Source organism: Atta colombica, unplaced genomic scaffold (assembly GCF_001594045.1).
Source record: "Atta colombica isolate Treedump-2 unplaced genomic scaffold, Acol1.0 scaffold126, whole genome shotgun sequence".
Taxonomy (NCBI): domain Eukaryota; kingdom Metazoa; phylum Arthropoda; class Insecta; order Hymenoptera; family Formicidae; genus Atta; species Atta colombica.
Window position 1 is genome coordinate 3,439,686 of NW_017259213.1, and position 19,396 is coordinate 3,459,081.

General features: G+C 34.9%; 1 protein-coding gene across 1 annotated transcript in view; it reads left to right on the plus strand.

The window, feature by feature from the left end:
* Nucleotides 1-19,396, plus strand: part of LOC108684159 (hemicentin-2) — a 146,871-nt gene that overhangs the window by 22,246 nt on the left and 105,229 nt on the right. The window contains exon 3 of the mRNA XM_018188288.1: nt 7,659-8,000. Within this exon, the coding sequence (XP_018043777.1) occupies nt 7,659-8,000 (342 nt within the window). The remainder of the gene's footprint in view (nt 1-7,658; nt 8,001-19,396) is intronic.

Below are 19,396 nucleotides of genomic sequence, written 5' to 3' on the forward strand. Positions count from 1 at the left end.
TTTTTAAATATTATATAAGGAGCTAATTTAGAAATTAATCTTTTTTATGATTTTCATTAAATATATTATAAATATTTATAGAAACATTAAGCATCACTGATTTCGTTTTGCTATGTATCTGGTTTATTAAGGCTTGATCTTTTAAATAAGCTATCGATGGTTAAGAACGAGCGATCATTTACACTCTTCCACGCCAAGAAGCATTGACGACGTAATATACCGAAAGTGTACCGTCAGCACAGATTAATGGTAGGTCCTAAATGTTTTCGGCGGTATGAGTGAACATTCACCCAACTGGGAAACGTCACGCGCACAGAAAGCCGGAACGAGGATAGCCTATGATTCGAGATTCTCCTACGATCCGCAAAAAGCGAGTAACTGAAGGAAGGAGCTAATCTTTCCGCACCAAATACAGCGCCGACGAAGAGAATCTCGTGGACGGTGAAAAGTCGATTGAACGCAGTGATGCGTGCGAGCTTGATTCTACGGGAAGTTTTTCTCCGAAGAAATGGCAGGAAATCTTAGGTATTTATCGGTCGTTTCTCTTCGTAACACGTGTGCGATTGTTTTGTCAAATATGATTATATTTTCCAACATAATATGTCTAATTAAACGAAATATCAGATGACATTCTTAGGCGAAAAAAAATGTTTGTCTTTAATTACTATGATTCTTTGATATAACGAAACAGATTTATTTTCGGTAAAATTGAAATGAAACTTCTGAATACTAAAAATATTACAGAATTTATTACAAAAAACTATTTCATTTATTTATCTCCGCTTCTGTGACTATTTTTCTGAAAAGGCGATAAAACTGTATAACACTGTCGGAGATATATATATATATATTTTCATAAAATAGAAAATAGAATCTTTTAATGACTTTAATCGCTCGAAATGATGTTACGCTGCAAAATATGGAGGCTATTACTCCGAACGTGTAAAGTCGGTGGACGGTTAGTCGCGAGAATGTGCTGCATTACGCTCGTTTCGCCAGTCATAATGACAATGTAAAATGCGATTTCAGTTCTCCTAAATAAAAGCTTGCGCAAAGTTTTACGATCCCCAATGGGCACTCGAAGCACATCGACTCTTCGGCTTATTGACAGTGCTCATTGTCAGTAAGCCGGATACTTATCAACGGAGATATGGGCTAGACGCATGATCGATTAATTATTGGGAATAGATCTCCGCGTTTTATTGGATTGCTTGCATTGATTTATTCCATTTGTATTTGCTCTCTTAAGAGAAAAGTTTATGAGTCGCGATGTTCGATAAATTTATTGGCGTGATTTTATCGTAATTTTGATCTGCTGGAACTTAGTAGACTTTAATGGTGTGACTACGTTTTCGATGAAACTGGAGAAACTGCATTGATTATGAAATCAATGCAATTTAACTTTTCATCATTTTTATATGCTTGTTTTATATTTATTTCCGTGTGTTTTCTTGTCAGCAATACAAGAAAAATGTTCATTGAATTTTTTGTAAACATTATTAGGTGAGGTTACTTTTCTTATTCATACATAGCCATTGAACGAAATCTGTGAAACGAAAAATCGTGTTTAATAATTGTCCGTTATTGCGTTGTTCATTATTGCATTGGAAAAGTATTTGAGAGAGAAGACGGGTCGTTAAGGCGTAAACGCTGCGGCGTTTAAACGACTTTCAAAAACATTCCACTCTTCTCGCGGAGGCAAAATTACCGAGACTTGCTCTGAATATTTAACGTTTCCTTCGAGTTTCTTGGATACCGGAGAGAGGTGGCGTCTCGAGACAGACATACCTTCCGTCTCGGCATGCGCCAGTATTGCTACGCGCATTTAAGAACTCCCTTGTCCCGCGTTGATTCCTTCATTACTAGAAAGTGAAGTCTTTCTTCCTTAATCTTCAAGTTATTTTCTCTAAGGAGAGCATCGTCCCTTCAGTAATTAAATCAAATTTCGAAAGAATTCGCGCTCGCGGCTCTTCTACACACCAATACACAACTTTAAAATATTTTTCAATCTTTAATGCTTGCATGTAACAAGTATTTGTGTACCGCGCGAGTATACTTTAATATACTGTGTTAAAGAATTTTCTTTTGCCATTCTATTATTTATTATTACTTCTTTTTGCGTAAAGAAAGAATAGAATTACGTTTTCTTTGCTTAAAGAAAGAACATAAAAGATATCTTTTTAATCTATTTAAATTGTATTATTTTATGTTATTTTAATTAGGTATGCACATATAGTGAAGTTAGACTATTATAATTTAATTATTAGCGTTATTATAATAATGTTTTGTATTGCATATTATGATTGTTTCCTAATTAAAGGATTAAATGAGTACAGATATATGTTTCGGAAATAATAATTAAAGTTTATCAATTTTAATTAAATTATAACCATAATGATGTCATTCTAATATCATCTAATACTATCTGTGTACAACATAATTATACGATGTACGCAAAACAAATATATCAATAATTAAATCAGAAGAACTTAACTTTTTTATAAAATGTTAAATTCTTTTTATAAAATGTAACATGATTATTTGCTGCTATAAATATAACAACACAAACAATTTTATTGCGGGCAACACATTGTAGTGTTATTGTAAAATCTTTATGCACGGATAATATGTTTGTAAACGATAAACGCAGTATCGTATCATATACCAAGCAGTTTGTGTGCTTTCCTTACACATAACTTTCTTTCCCAAAGCAGACGAAGGGCGTGCTCTCGATATTATGAAATTTTACGAACTCTACAGAGCAAACTGGAATTCTCTTGGGGCATATATGGCGCCATATGCTGCGAATGCGTTTCCATCTGCGTCTTGGGAATGTTTTTGGCGTTATGTTTCCGTATTAACACCTGCTGTGAACTTCTTCGTTCCTCTCCGTCCGTCCATTCGAAGCGTTCCTGGTATGAGTTTCAATGTGACTCGTACATTTTCTAAATTCACCATGGCGTTGGGCGTAACCCATGACGACCTAAGGAAAATTTCTTACTAAGACCCTATTCAGAAGTCTCTTTTATAGTGATGGCCAATGTGCAATGTTGAATCTTTGGAAGCTTTCCAAGATCGTGAATTACGCGATTATTTCTTGAAAATTCAAGCGCATCATGTCAACTAGAAAATTTTCAAAAGTCACCTTTAACTTCTGAGCATAAATAATAATTTACCATAGTTTTATAGCTTAGACATCTCACAATTAAATTGTGAAATTTATATCTTAGAGTCGACTTGCATTAAATCGAATTCAGACTTATAGATAGATTACAGATAGATAAACTATTATAGATAGATTTTAATGTTAAAATTTAATTGTATACTTCTTTCACTTTCAACTGTAACTGACTTATTGGAGAGGAAATGCTACTAATTCGATGCAATTCAATAGATTTTATTACTGCTATCGTAAAAAGGTTTAATTACGTAATTCAGATCAATGCGAACATTGTTGGATCAAATGCTACTTAAGCTTTTTTCTTCTCATATTTTTATTTTAAACGGTCCATATGTTCAACCTTCGAACGTGTTGGGAAAGGATTAAACCCTTTTCACCTCGATTCGAGCGAGCAAAAATATCTCTGTCCATGCTAATACCCGCTTGCGCGATATTTTGCTGCCCCCAATCTAAACCTTTAATCTTTATTAGTGAAATAAGTAAAACATAGCTAACAAACTTAACTACTAACTTACGGGATACAAACACGGAAACAAATACAATAACGTTGTACGTTATTTTATCAAAATCTTGAATTGTACTTATTTAATTTTTTTTCAAAAAGATCATAATTTTTCATGGTTTTATTGCTAAAATATCAGTAGCATTAGCAATATTCGATGAAAATAACAATTCTCTTAAAAAAAAAATTATACTGTATTACATACCGTGAAAATATAATTTAAACGCCATTTATTTTTTTTCGTTCTAATAGAGAGATTATATTCATATGTAACAATGTATTTCACATTTCGAGATATTAAATTCCACATTAATATGATAATTAAGATATCTAATATCATATTAAACATAAACAATCTAATATCGTATTAAAAATTTATGCGGATACATGAGGAACGAAATACCATACTTTATATTACGAAGAGAATTTCATATTTTCAATAAGATCCGATTTTACAATCTTTCAACGCCCATGGAGCATCATACGTTCGTAGGGAAACATATAACCGTATTCGTAGAACGGCGCGAGGACCTTTCTTCCCTCCAAACTTTTTTCTTTTCTCGATTCGCGATCGCGTTACATGGTTCTGGAATCTTTCCAAGGAGCCGGCTCCGCGATTTTTAGAGCGAAGATTGAGACGAAAAGTATATGCAAAGTATCTTTGGATTTTCTGAGATTTTTGATACGTTTTTTGGGACTTCTTGTTACCGTTGAGATACAATATGGACTTGATACAATCTTCTCATTATTATGTGAAGAATTTTTTCAAAGTTATATCATTTCAAGTGAGGCGTATCTATTATTGCTTTAACAAAAATGTTTTAAATAACATGTATGATAATACGTAAGATTTCAATAAAAAAAGCTACAAAAAAAACTTTTTACTTCTTAAGAAAACTTCCAATATTATAAGAACAATTAAACTCAGTTAGAATAATTGTGATTATTTTCCAATGCTATAAAGTTCGATAATCTCAAAATCCCAGCAAGTACCAACTAACAATAACTTAACTGTTAGTTAGTACAATTTCCAATTCAACAATATAACTGTTACATACAATAAGTGTTATATTACAGTTACATTATTAAGTAGGAAATTATAACAGTTATATTATGTTTGCTGGATTATTAACAAATCATACATATTACTGACTTTCCTTATTACTGCAATTAGTTTAATCTGAAAAGTAATACATTAATAAACAGGATAAATAAAATAATAATATATGACAGTGAATAGAAATAAAAATATAATTTATGCATTATAGAAAAAAATAGAGAGATAGAGAAAAAGTATACATCAATAAAAGATGCTCATTACATTGTAATGGACTAAACTTCCAATAATACTGTGGAATCAACAAGTATTGAATTCATTTCATTTTTATTGTTGCTCACTCGACGTTTCTGACTTTCTAGATTGTTAATATCATGTAACATAAAAAACTTAAAGTAAGATAAAAAAAATCTAAATAAAAAAAATTTTTATATTTACTAGCTATTATCGCATATGTAAAAAAAAACTCTAGTAAAGGACATAAAATTATATAAAATATAAGAATATAATGTATCTCAATGTACTTGTTATTAATTTTATATATTTAGTTAACAAATTGAAAAAGAACATAGCTTCGGCCATATTATTAAATCTCATAGTATTATTAAATTTTCCGTCATGCCTGCGCCATTTTACTCGGTGCTGCAGGTGCTGCCTGCGCTATATTTTATTACATTAAATCATACTGGAGATACAATTACAATTTCTGTCTTTAGAAAGCTTTGCACGTTTCCTCTTATTCAGCGACCTATTTCGAGAACGTCCCTACCATCCGTCTTGGCAAGGCCGACAGTACGAGAAAATTTAATGAACGTGACTAGATCTTATCGAAGCGCGGCGGGAGTATGGCGAAGAAGTCAACTTGGAACTGGGAGAGATTGGCAGCGCGCACCGTGTCGCCAGTTTATATAAGACGACACATTGACTTTACAAATTTTCTCGCGCCGAAAAGCAATCCACTGCAGTTTGCCTTATTCTTTTACATTTCCATCGAATAAGAATTACTTACTACGTTACTCTTGTAATTTAACTTTTGGATAAATCGTTACAACTTTCCTCGAAGCATCGTTCAAGTTCACATTCTTCCATCGTAGGTTTAAACAGCGTTAAATAGCTTTTCGGTTTTCTCTCCCTACAGGATTACAATTTACTACCGATCTTAATGGACGATAAACCAGCAATCTGTGGTACAGAAGAGCTTGCAAAAAATCGAAACGGATATATACAACGAGTCCCAAATGAATAGAGCGCGGACGGAAAACGGGTTAAGTTATAACCGAATTTACTGACGTCTACTTTAGAGTGTTTACGCCTCTCACGAGAATACCCCGGATACTGGACGATTTGCATCGTTAGATTTTAATTACGCATAAGTTCCGGACGCATTTAAGAGTCGAGGGTAGAGCGAAAAAGGAAGGGGAGAAAAACGGGATAAAAACCCGAGTTTCAAGTACATTAAAGCATCTCGCTGGTTTCCTAGGAGATTCGACGTAGACAAACGGCCGGATTACTTCTCTCACGAAGCGAAAAGCGCGGCCGGATAGAACGGTGAGTTACTCTTTTTTTTTTGTTTTCAAAGCCGACTCCGAGTTGCCAGCCAGGGCTTAATCAGTTGTTAGCTCAACCTAGCCAATTGAAAGTTGGTGAAAATTAAAGAGAGCTTCAAGGGACGATATCCGAGCTAATCTCTCAAGGGACTCGCGATTCGCGCCGGCGATTAAACCGTGTCGCAAAATGAGAAAAGGAGTCGTACCGGGAAGTTACGCTTTCGTATCGACGATGTCGTAAAAGCCAGTGCGTAGCGTGTAATGTCGCTCTGTAAATTGCGGCTCTCATATGTTGTACTTTCTGCCTCTCGCTGCGTCGCAGTGTCGCGTAAAAAGTCCGCCGTACGAACGACTTTAATTTACGTCCACGAGCAACGATAGCACGTCTGAGACTAAAAACTATTCCACGCGTGCATTTGATAAATCTGATTAAATGCAACATTGCACTCGACTGTAAATTGCTCGCCTGAGACGTTAACGCTGCATCTCATCCTACATGCTTGTAATATATACTTTATGATAGCCATGTCGCTAGGAAGCGACAACAAAGTTGCTTGATTATAAAATGATTGCGGGAAGATTTTGTTATTTATTTTTCATACTTTAAATAAATGCAAATATAAAATACTTTTCTACAGAATAATTTCTATTTCTATGGCTTACTGTGTTCGCCGCAATAGAATTTTCATTATTATGATAAAAAAAAAAATCACGGTGTATTATTATTACACGAAAAGAGAACAGTTTTGTTGAAACATTTAAAAATTTAGCTAGGTACAGATATGAAAGATACTAGATATGAAAATAATTTTGTTTGAACTCATCAAAAGAGTTATGTAAAATATTTAAATTGATTGAATCTAGAATGTTAAAACTTTTTACTTTTGTACCTTTGTCATTTGTATCTATTATCATCGACGTTACACATAACTATTTTGATGATCCAACAAAATTATTTTGGGATCTGTATGTAGCTTTTTTAAATTAAATTTTAAATTTTAAATTTAAAAAAAAATTTTTAATATTTCAATAAAATCGTTCTTTCTATATATGTAATATATAGTTAAATATGATTTTATTTCACACATAACACAAATTGTGCATTTTTTACTTTACGTTTGTAATCTAAATTTTTACTATTCAAAATTTTATTAAATGGCTTTTATTTTTTATAAGAGTTTTAAAAAATTTCGATAGCAGTGTCGACCAGCAGTGACCATCATGGCAATTAAACGCGTTCTGTTTCAGAAATTTTCGAATATTATCAAATCGTTTCTTTTGCACGCCGCAATAACTACTCGCGTTCATCCCGATTTTTCAGTGTTACGAGGTCACTAATTGAAGCGGTTACTGCATGGTTCCTTGTTACAGAGGCACCTCGTGGGACGTATCTGCTGATAGATGGCCGCCGGCTAGATCCCGGAAACCAGTTTGTGCCGGTGAAGGAGGGCTCGGAGCTCACTCTCGAGTGCGCGGCCGAAGGTGGAAACCCACCGCCCATCCTGGCGTGGGGCATGACCTTGTCTCAAGCCACTTTAGACGGTCCGGAACAACCGCCAGACAACCTCACTGTATTGCCTTCAACATCCGGCAGACGCAGCGGGGCTCACCTAAAGGTCTTGAGGGGACATCACAACGCCACTATCGTTTGTGTCGCGCGCCACATTACGCTGATGATACCAATGAATGCCAGCATTCTGCTTGACGTCCAATGTGAGTATCGACAATACGAAATTGCATTAACTGTATTACGTTCACAAAATAATCTTTAATGCGAAAACGACGAACGCAATTCATCTTTTATTTATCTTTTTTTTTTAAACTAAATAAATTTAAAAGAGTGATGTTTTTTCTTTAATAAAATATTGAAATTATCGTTTCTTGTTACTCTTTAATTTTTATTGAATTTCGTAGTAGTGGTACTTTGAGTGATTTTTATCAAAATAAATTGACTAAAGATCAATCGAAAATGAAGTTTTGTTATCTGTTTATTTCTCTGAAAAGATTTTTTTTTATTTTTAGTTTAAAATATCTATATAATTAAACTTCTCTGAAAACTCACAACAAACCGGTACGGCAGAATACAAAAATAACAGAAAATAATCAGCAGTTATCATACATATGCATGAGCTTAAATTGCGTTTTGAGATAGAGCCAGTGTGAAATAATTCTACCACAGGTCGTTTTTACTCAGGAATTGACGGGCACAAGAGCCCAGTGAAATTTCTGTGATATTAAACCTAGTTGCGCGCCATCGTGCCGGAAATGAGTAACAAGTAATGTGTGTTGAGGGCGGTAGACGAGTTGTGTGCCCATCGAAACTGAAATATAAACTTAATTAAGTCTGAATCCAGCGGCACTTGCGACTTGTTTTAAGTGAGCTCGTGAACTGGGAAGAAACGACTCTCGTGTTGTATTTGAAGTGCGACGACCGTATTACAAGAGCCTGCGTAGAAAGAGATTGCGGTGTCGGCGGTTGGGGGAAGTCTCGGGGTGAGTGACTTCAGGGGTGACGCCGTGTATTATGCGACGTGGGGGTAGTTTATTTTGCGTCGTTGCGCCTCTTTCGCCACTCTCGCTTCCAGCAGTCGCAGTCGGAAAGTCTCCCCCGATTCGCTCTCTTCGTCGCCCCTACTTTGGGGAGTGGCCCAAGTCACCGAAAGAAGCTTCTCCAGCCGGTTTCGAGGCAAACTCCGAGGGATTAACGGGAGTTCCGCAGCGCGGACAAAAACTGGTAGAAGCGTGCGAGCGCGCGCTCGCACCATCCCTGCGCTCTTTTTACCGCACATCGCCTCTTCGGGCGTTTAGGGGAGGCTCGTCGAGGCGAGACCGCGAAGATATATCACCTGAAACTGGTTTCCTCCGCCTTCTCTTCTTCTTCAAGAGAGAACTTCTCGGTCATCTCGTTTTCGCTCCTATGAGATACAGTAGAGTGTATTCTCGTTCTCGATCAGTTTCCCAAATTAAAAGTAAATAAGGAGTGATTTTTTAGATATCTAGTTTTATGTTAAAAGGAAATACATCATACGTGGAAAATACAACATTATGTTGGAAAACGAAAATTCCGAATAACTCAGTAGTACAATTCTTGAAAAAATAATTCAGTAATTCTTGGATCATTATGACGAAGCTACAGTCTTATAAGAAAAGAAACATTACTTTAATTTCAATAATAAATTAGAAATGTCTGCATTCAGGACTGACGAACAAATGTTTTGTTATGAGCCACAATTTGGGAAATTCTGCTCCAGATTATACGAATTCCGCCGTTGCGGACAATTCTTCTTTGTGGTGAGTGCAAGGAGAGCCCATTGTACGCCGACATTACTTCGCTCTTTTAATCCTTTCACGCCTGTCCAAACGCGTCGTCCGGTGGCCCGAGGTTGAACGAGCTTTTCGAGAACTTACTCCACGGAGGAGAAAGTTCGCTGCGAGTCGTTTAACCGCTGGGGAAAAAGACAGCAAGGATATCCGAGACATGTGAATTTTCCGTCGGGAATTTTCAAGGACACCGCCGATTGATCGCGTGATTAATGTTGCCGTCTTGTAATGAACCTCGAATGCTCTTGGGAATGATTGGGATACTTATCTAACAAACTAGATAGATAACTAAAATTTATTTCACGTTTATCGTGGAGTATCAGATTTTTCGGAAAATATAATGTAAAGATGAAAACGTAAATGGATGAAAAAAAAATAAACGATGCGCATTTTCAATTTGTTTAATATTCATCACAATTTTTCTCCAATATTTTCTTCAACTTGATTTGAGAATTTTCGCGTTCGTCATCGAATTTGCGGTGCGGATATCTAATTTTAAAGACGATACGGGTGTGAGCAGTCGGGCTGAAACGTCTCGAGGATGCAAATTTTCTAGACGAACAGCTTGCACGCTTGGCGTCTTAGACGGAAGAGAGAATGCGGGTGCCTTACGGATGATATCGTACAGATCGGCTTTCTTCTCTCTTTCTCTCTCTCTCTCTCTCTCTCCTTTATTTTTTTGTCGCGAATTTATTCCAGCCGTACTTACGTACCTCGCTGTCGCTGAGGAAGAGGTACATTTGTCGGCATCTAAGCGAGCAAATTTTCCGGTAGAACGGTCGCTAAAGGCGCTTGGGATGTCCTGGGACGCCTTTATGACACCAGGGTGAAAGGGGAACCCACGTGGTGACCCACTTTCCATATCGTTGCAGCGCATCGCCGTTTGTCATTACGCGTAATGCAGGCTATTACCGGTTGTCATCGCCGGGTCCCTTCTCGTCCCATATCGAATAAATGATTTTACTTTTAAATCGCACCGCTCGGCCGACAACGCGATTAATCATCGTGGCGCGTTTGTCGTCCCGAGTCGAGTCGCGCGGGCGGATGCGACCGCGGCTATTTTACATAAGTTCGACTCTCCCGGCCAGAGTATTCGATTTGTACTTGCCGGCGACGGCCGGAATTGCGATCGGATTCGCTATAAATCACGCTGATTTTTGGCGACATTCGTTATTTGCAACTGACCCGAATACGCGCGGCGGCAACTTCCGGAACGGTCTCTCCATTCCGACAGTGCGCTATGAATATGTAGCGAGCGTAGCCGTAAAATTGTAACCGCAGTTGGATACACGAGCGAGCAAGACAAGCTTCATCTCAATGTACATTCTAATCGATTTATGCGTGTTCGTTTCGTTAAACCGAAGGTTCGCACTGTGAATGATGAAGAAGTTTCGGAAAAAGCTTATTATTCTTTTATGCGGTAATTACCAGTATCCTGCAACCATGTCCATCTTAATTCTTAGCAGATATCGTCGGAACTTCCAACTTCGATATTCTTTTATGTACATGTTATAAAAAGTGATTAAATTATTCATTATGTATTATAAAATTCAACAGATATCTAAATCAAGTATATGAATAGTATACAGCTATTTTACTTTTACTGATATTGTTAAAATAATTTATTTAATTTAAATAAGTTTGTATATGTTTGGTAACACTATATAGATTATATATATATAGAAAGTTATTTTGTATGCTCTGATATATTCATTATTGCTGTTTGAGTTACACGGCATAAAGATTTCTAAAAGAGAAAACGATATTCTCATGGAGATGTAATCTCGCAAAGCTTTGTATTAAGTCATCAGTTATGATAACAAATAATAACACTTGTACGTATTTGCACTTGGAATACTGAAGTACTAATTGGCACTTCAGGAATCTACATCGTTGTTGTCGTACGGAAACACTACTGAGTCGTCCTTGTTAGTTACAATGAGAATTTAATCGCTCTGAAAGAGCACACAAATGCAATAGTATCCTACATAAGTTATGACAAAGCGCTGTTTGCACAGTCGCCATTCGTAATCCGATTTCAGCTTTGAAGAAGTAATTGCTGCAGATTTGTCGGGTCAATGTGTCAAATAATTAATGTTCCGTCGGCGGGTAACTCTTCTATATGCATATATTATATTACGTTCAAAACAATTATTAAATATATTAACAAGTTCTTGTTTATCACAAAAGAAAAAAGATTTACAATAAATCTATTAAATTTATGACTGCAAAAATACGACTGTTATAGAATAATAATAGAGACTGTTATATTGAATAATAATAGAAAGCAAAAAAAAAGAATAAAAACTTCGATATTTTTTTATTTAATCATATTGAAAATTTAATATTATTTTAAAAGTATTGTGCCATGTTTTGCTTATAGCTATCAATTATTTCAAGTACCTGAATATATAAGTTGCTTGAATTTTTTGATCGAGGCTTGTTTTCTCAGCCATGAAGAAGATATGCAAATAACGTAATCATCATGCTTATCGCGTTCGACTTCTGAAACTTTTTTGATCACTCTCAGACGCGGCGTATTTGACGCGCGTAACGTTCAGAGAAGGACCAACATTCGTTTAAGTTCGCGTGAAAGTTCACGATATTGGCATGGTATTTTGGTTAATAAGATGCAAAATACTTGGGAACTAGCCGTCGCCAAAGACGACAAGCGAGCGAAAATCAATATGCATTCTAGTCATGAAACGTAGAAGTCTCGTCAAAATGACATAATCTACCTGCAAAAATTACAATCGTATTTACATAAATTTCAGAACGTACGCTAACTCAATTTTTATTCTAAAAAAAGGTATTATGAATCTTTCTATATAGCAAATACGAAAAATCTCGATTTTTCTAGATTATATTAATAAAAAGTTTGATATAAACTCACAGTTTTTTGACATTTAGTACATGTATTTCAATCAAAAGTTCTTTTATATAAATTAATTAACGTGAGTAAAAATTAAAAGTAATTTACCTTAGCTTTAGCTTTTATAACATATCTTGATCAGACTGTATTTAACTATTATCTGTAAAATACGATATGGTATTAATTTTATCACTATTTGATATTAATTTTATCACTATTCAAATTTATACTTTTGTTATATGCTTGCCTTTCATAAAATCCGTTTTATTAAAAATTGTTTTCTTTCTCTTTGTCTCTCTTTCTCGCTTTCTTCTCACACTTCTCTTTTCTACGTTGCAAAAAAAAGCATGAATAAATAAATCATGAGATTGAACGTTGAAAACTACTGGCATTTTCCAGCACGCAACAATTGTTTTATCGCACCTGTCAACAATATTTACTAACGACAAACAACGAGAAAATATTTTACTTGAAATTGCAATCCCCCGTCAACTTTTTTTTCATTAAATCCGTGTGTATTGCAACCATGTCGTTGCGGAATTTAGCTATACTCACTGTTATCGGTTTTGGCAGGAAAGATTCGTTACGCGACGATATTGGTGATTCGGGTAACCAATCAATCGTAATTTAATGAAAAACTAATGCGGCATAGTCGACGGCTCTTTCGTACGATGCTTCTTAAATATGCCAAATATCAACAGGTTGTTGATTTTACTGACCGTGTTCCCAGGTTATTTAGTTCACCTTTGGACAGGTACGTGCGTGTGTGAATATGAACGCCCATAGGTACTTGGCATGAGATACATCTATGCGTGACTGCTTTCAATATCCGAGTGCACGCACGCACGCGCGCGCGCGTGCACACACACACACACACACACACACACACACACACACGCGCGCACACGCACGCACGCACGCACGCACGCACGCATGCATGCACGCACGCACGCGTGTGTGCACATACATATACATATTTCATTATATGCAAACATGGAGCTGTTTACTTGTCGTACAGATTTTTAATTATTCCTTGCAACTCACGTGCAAATAACTGGAACCGTCGTTGTTTTACAATGCACGACGCATGTCTCATCACTCTGTTATCGGTCATTCAAGCCCATGGACAATCAATTATACTCATTCGAAGCTATATGGACTGTCGCGCGTCCGCAAAACTCGTATATTTGTTGTGTGACGTGCTTGCGTACGATATGATATATACGTCATGATTAGCGTTTACGTAACACGATTTACGAGATAAAATACAATCCCATTGCGTATGCTTAAACGCGTATTAGTTGAGCTATGAACGGATATGATTACGGACGGTTACAAGGGTCATCAATATTTTATATGACATTTAGCTCACCGATATCATTTGCAATTTGCGCGAGCACGAATGGCGCTCCATTGATTTGACAGGTTGTTACGAATTATTATTACTGCATGTTTTGCTCGTAATGCCAAGCGACTGTATTCCTGACTAATTCATTTCGTGTAATTCGCCATCCATTGGACTGGATGGCATAATTGTGAGAGCATCCAGACGCGGTAATGAATCTCAAACACGATTATTGTTGGGACACGCAGCATAACTTCGTTCATTTCAGCGAGTCCCGAACGCAACAATCCATTTGCGTCTAAAAGAATTAAATTAGAAAATACAATTCGGAGTTTTTGATCTTAAAATTGTATACACCACACTCGATGACAATTAGAATTGCGCGCTATTTGTAGTCACAGTCAATTTAGAACATCGCACGTTTTCGATGATATTAATATCGATGGACATCTTCTAATGCGCAGCTGCTGTCACTTAACGGCTTTTGTTTTTTTTTTTCACGAGCACTTTTTGCACGACCATACTTCGCAGAGCGTGTCGCAAAAATTCAATTCCGCGATGCGTTTTGTAGCGCTGTCGTACCAAATTTTACTCGTGCGATATTGTTTTTTTCAAGAGTGCACAAGTTAGCTCGTCGTCGACAATGCACAATTCGACAGTAAATGTTTGTATATTTTGATAAAAAAGGGAAATAAATGATACGGCGATATATGTGACATACTAAATAATTTTCACGTTCGGCTATTGAAATATCACATCTGTTATTAAATATAACATTATTTAAATGCGTTACAATAAATGATTTTCAAATAAAATTACATTTTCTACAGTTCCATTTCACAATTATAGAATCTGGAAAGTGATCATGTTCTGTTATTGTTAGTTATTTATACAAATATTTATACGTTATTTAATTTTATAATTAAAAATATTATTGTAAATAATAAATTTTTAGAAATTGCATAATCTCATACAATTATTTTTATATGTATAAATAATATATAAATATCTATAACTTTTTATAATAAATAACGTTATATTGAAATATTACAAATCGTGTGAAAAAGTTATTAGCGAAACAAAATGCATTTTAGAATTATTTAATAAAACTCTCAGTTAATTGTATTTACAATTTTCGCTGTAGTTTCAGGGAAGACTTCATAGAAATGATAAATATTTTATTTCTATTGAATATTGTTATCTATTGCATTAAAAAGTTTTATTTAAAAACTTGCGAAACTAATAATATTACATTAATGTTATATTTTTCTATTCAATAATGTAATTATCTACAATATTATCTATAATATTATATTACATTAGTATTGTTGAATGAGAAATTATAATAATATTGATGTAATCTTATTGTTAATTTATGTTCTATAGTAAGTTTATTAAAATATTATTTAATACATATATGTTATGTTAAAACAGATATGTGTTTATACATGTCAGAGGAAATTTTTTCAAAACACAACAAGTTTTTATATTAATATTTATCAGAATATTAATTGCATCAGCAAAATTACAAAATTATATTTTCGCAATGCGCTTGATCTGCCGATGCAATTATTCATTGCGATCATGTGTGACGGCAATTTCGCATAGAAAGTCTTTTCAGTCGATCCGCCGGCAAACCAGTAGGCCAAAAATTCGATTGCGGTTACAGTTGAGGGAATCTTATTAACAAACGAGCCCCAAGGGGTTTTCTATCGAACATACCACATGTCCGTCATTTCAGCAGGATGATACGTGGTCCGTGAAAATGATGCGATTGGATCGGACGGAGACACGTGTTTAATAAAACTCGTCGTGCGCGAGATCGAAAGAGCCGTGGGCTAGAATCGAAGCCATGGAGAGATCAGCCGGGATTAGTTGAACATGCTGAATCCACTCGTTCTCCGAACGCATGAAAGGGACATCTATAATTACATTCCCCTTACGACAAGAGGGGAGGCGCGAAAGCCTTGGCGTGAATGACGCCGATATCTCTTTTTCAAAAGGGGCGAATTGACAAGCTTTTGCTTTCGACGTTTTCTTTTCTCAGCAATTCCCACGAGGAAATTATTCGTGTACATGAGATGTGGATCGATAAAAAATCGGTTACGTTTTTCATATTAAACAGTATGAAATTAAATCGTATTAACATAGACAAAAGGAATTATCTTGCACATTTAATTATATTTTGATCGATTATATTTGAAAAAATAAAGTTATTTATATGAGTTACCATTTTAGCACATTTATTTTCTTGAAAAACGTGAATGTATTGTCATCAATTACTCGTTACACAATTCTGATTCAAGAGCTTAAATTCTTCTATGACGAGATGTGGGTTACATCATCGTTGCATTATATCTTCGTGCATGTGCTAAATTTATATATTTCGAGTTATACGTTTCATTTTAAGGCAGAAGCTTCACCTCATTTTCAAACTCAATTCCTTTCAGTTATTTATTTACCGTTAAAGCGATTCTGCGGTTATACTCCGGAACTCCTGTATTCAAGCATTCATTCGCGTGGTAATGGATATCTACACTTAGATACGTACACGTGTATTCGCATCGAAATTCATATTGCGATATAAAGAAAGATGGGAACAGGAGAATGGTTGTACCTTTTTAATGGCTGAATTTGATGTGAGTGCGGAGAAAACTTTCCGCGTGGTCCATTCCTTTACACCCCGATTACCGCAAACGTTACAGCAAATGCGAAGTGCAGCAAATTAGAGAATTTTTTTCTCTCTTTCTGTTGCTCTATTGCTCCTATCTTCTCTCTCTCTCTCTCTCTCTCTCTCTCTCTCTCTCTCTCTCTCAGTATCTCTTTACTACGATGCGAAAACACGGCGCGAAGGTGGGTTTTTCTCAGACTTCTCTCCACCGCGCGCGTGGCAATTTAGTTTCGAAGGCGGAACTTTACGGAGGATCATCTTCTCTCTTAACATTGCGAAGTATGCAGGTAACGAAGAAGTTACTTCTCTCCGTACTCTCTCCCCTAATAAACTCTACGAGTCTTTACCGGCTCTACACCCATTTTGCACCTACTATTAACATAGTTCGTACATGCAAGCGATTTTCCACCGTTTTCAAATTCATTTGAAACATGTGTAACATATTTTAAATATGAAAAAATTATTTGAAAGATTTGAACGGTATGGATAGAAGAGAGAATATTCTAGCTTAAAATTAGTCTTTGTGGATTAAAATGCTTGTAATTCATATTTTATTCTTATTTAAATTTGTTATCTTTAGATTTTTTTAATTCACTTTTTATTATATATACTTTTTTATTCTAACTAAAACTATGAAAATGTTTATATTTTTTGACAGCAACACTTATGTAATTTTTTAATAATAAATATTTAAACACTGTGCTCCGACATCAGCGTTTAGTTCTTATTGATTATGTTTAATTCTTATCTTTTTTGTTGATTAAACTAAATATATATCTGTAATTAATTTTATTTATCATAAAATAATGCAACTTTTGAGTTTTTTTATCTATCTTGTTAACAATTTCATTATTCTTGTTTGTACTGTATCCTTTCAATACCATATTTTCGCACGATATGTTATTGTATTGGTCTATATAAAAGTCAATGAATATTATTCTTTCATAGAAGAAAGACATTTTGTATGTCGGATAGTAGAGAAATTTCTTTAATAAGCAATATAAGTAGCTCTATCGATCGCGTTTAGATAAAATGCTTACAACAATGGCACATCGTTTGCGTATTCATTGGCAAATCTACCATTCCTTCTGCAACGGCAACGCCCGGCGCGTCAATGTCGCCCTCGATCTTCATAAGTTTCTTCCCCTTTTTCCCTCGTTTTTCTCCTTAGCTGTCGTCAGCTGCTTACTCGAACTAAGGTTCCCTCAACTTGTTCCATCCATATCGTGCTTGTAGATACTCTCAATCAATCATATTTAGATCCAGCCTGTGCTTCACGATTCATTTGTATGGACTCTTCCGTGAACATTCATGCGTTTGCGTAAATATGCTTGGGGATCACGTATGTATGTAATTCACACGCGCTGAGTTTGCAATGCAAAATTTTTCATGTAAAAACAACGTAACGGTAAATTTATTTTCATTTTCTTGTGTAATACAAAGTGATGTTTTCTTTTAACATATTTATTCTGTTACAATACGAACATTCATAAAAATATATTTAAATAAGAAATACATTATTAAATATATAATTAGTTATACCTTCTTCAATCGAAAAACACATTATTCAGAGATTTTTTTTTGCGATTCCTATAAAAACTATAACATGTTATTGTTTATTACTTAATTTCCCGTTTTTCCCATATTTGAGCTAATTATGTGAAACTTTTAGAATATAAAGGATGTGATTTTCTTCAGATATAAAGATTAAGAGATGAATCAATGTAGTGAGGATTATTATATGAACCTTACAAGATATAAAATCGTTGCACATTTTCCAAGTGATTAGGCAGTAACTGAATACTCGAGTATTATACAATCGGTTATCGAGCCAATGAGAAACAGTTAACTATTTAAACGACACAGATTATCGAAACCATTTAGTGCTGTGATTCATAATGACACGATCAACTTGAAAGGATTCTATGGTCGTTTCTCGAAGCTAACCCAAATTTAATCTATCTGATCTACGATGAAAATTCACGCCGCCGTGTACAAAGTTGCGTAGTTTAGATACCCACTCAGGTGGATCCCAGTCATTCCGTCGGCGTAGAATGGTTTGAATCGCGAAGCGAAACGTTTGAGGTTGAAGCGATCGGCAGAGATAGCGAATCCCGGATTACTATTGCTATTGCCATTAAAGACTATTTTCCACGGAAATCTGACCGATTTCGCTTTACAATGGCCCGGAGTAACAGAGCAGAAATAACAGGTTAATACTTCCACGTTCGGATATGTACTCGGTCTTCCATTCCATCTCTATGTTTATATGTAATGAACGTCAAGATTATAGCTATTTACGTATGCTGTATTAAAGACTATTATCTATTAATACACTGAAAAAGCAGAGTCTGGTTAATAGCTGTTAAATATTGAATAAAATAATGCCAATTAAATATTCGGCTAATATAACCAAAAATAATTTTACTTTTCTAAATATCTAATAAGGATTATAAAACATAATAATATAACCAACCGTTTAGTAATATACTTATTAAATATTTAAAAAAGTAAATTTAGTTTTGGTTATATATTAACCGAATATTTAACGTTATTTCACTCAACGTTTAGTAACTATTATCAGATTTTTTTTTGAGTGTATAAATAAACTTTTTTTTCAGTGCAACAACTTGACTATAACAGATCTCACACTGAAAACAGAGTCTGGTTGTAGCCACCAAATGTTTAGATAATATATCTAAACATAATTTTACAATTATTATTTAATAAATATTATTAAATGATATTATATAATACTTAATAAATATTTGTAAAGGTAAAATTATATTTAATTTACCTAAACATATGGTACAAATTATTTTGCTTAACATTCGGTGGCTATAACCAGACTCTTTTTTCAGTGCATTGTGGTTTAAATATCGTATGAAATTGTGATGTGC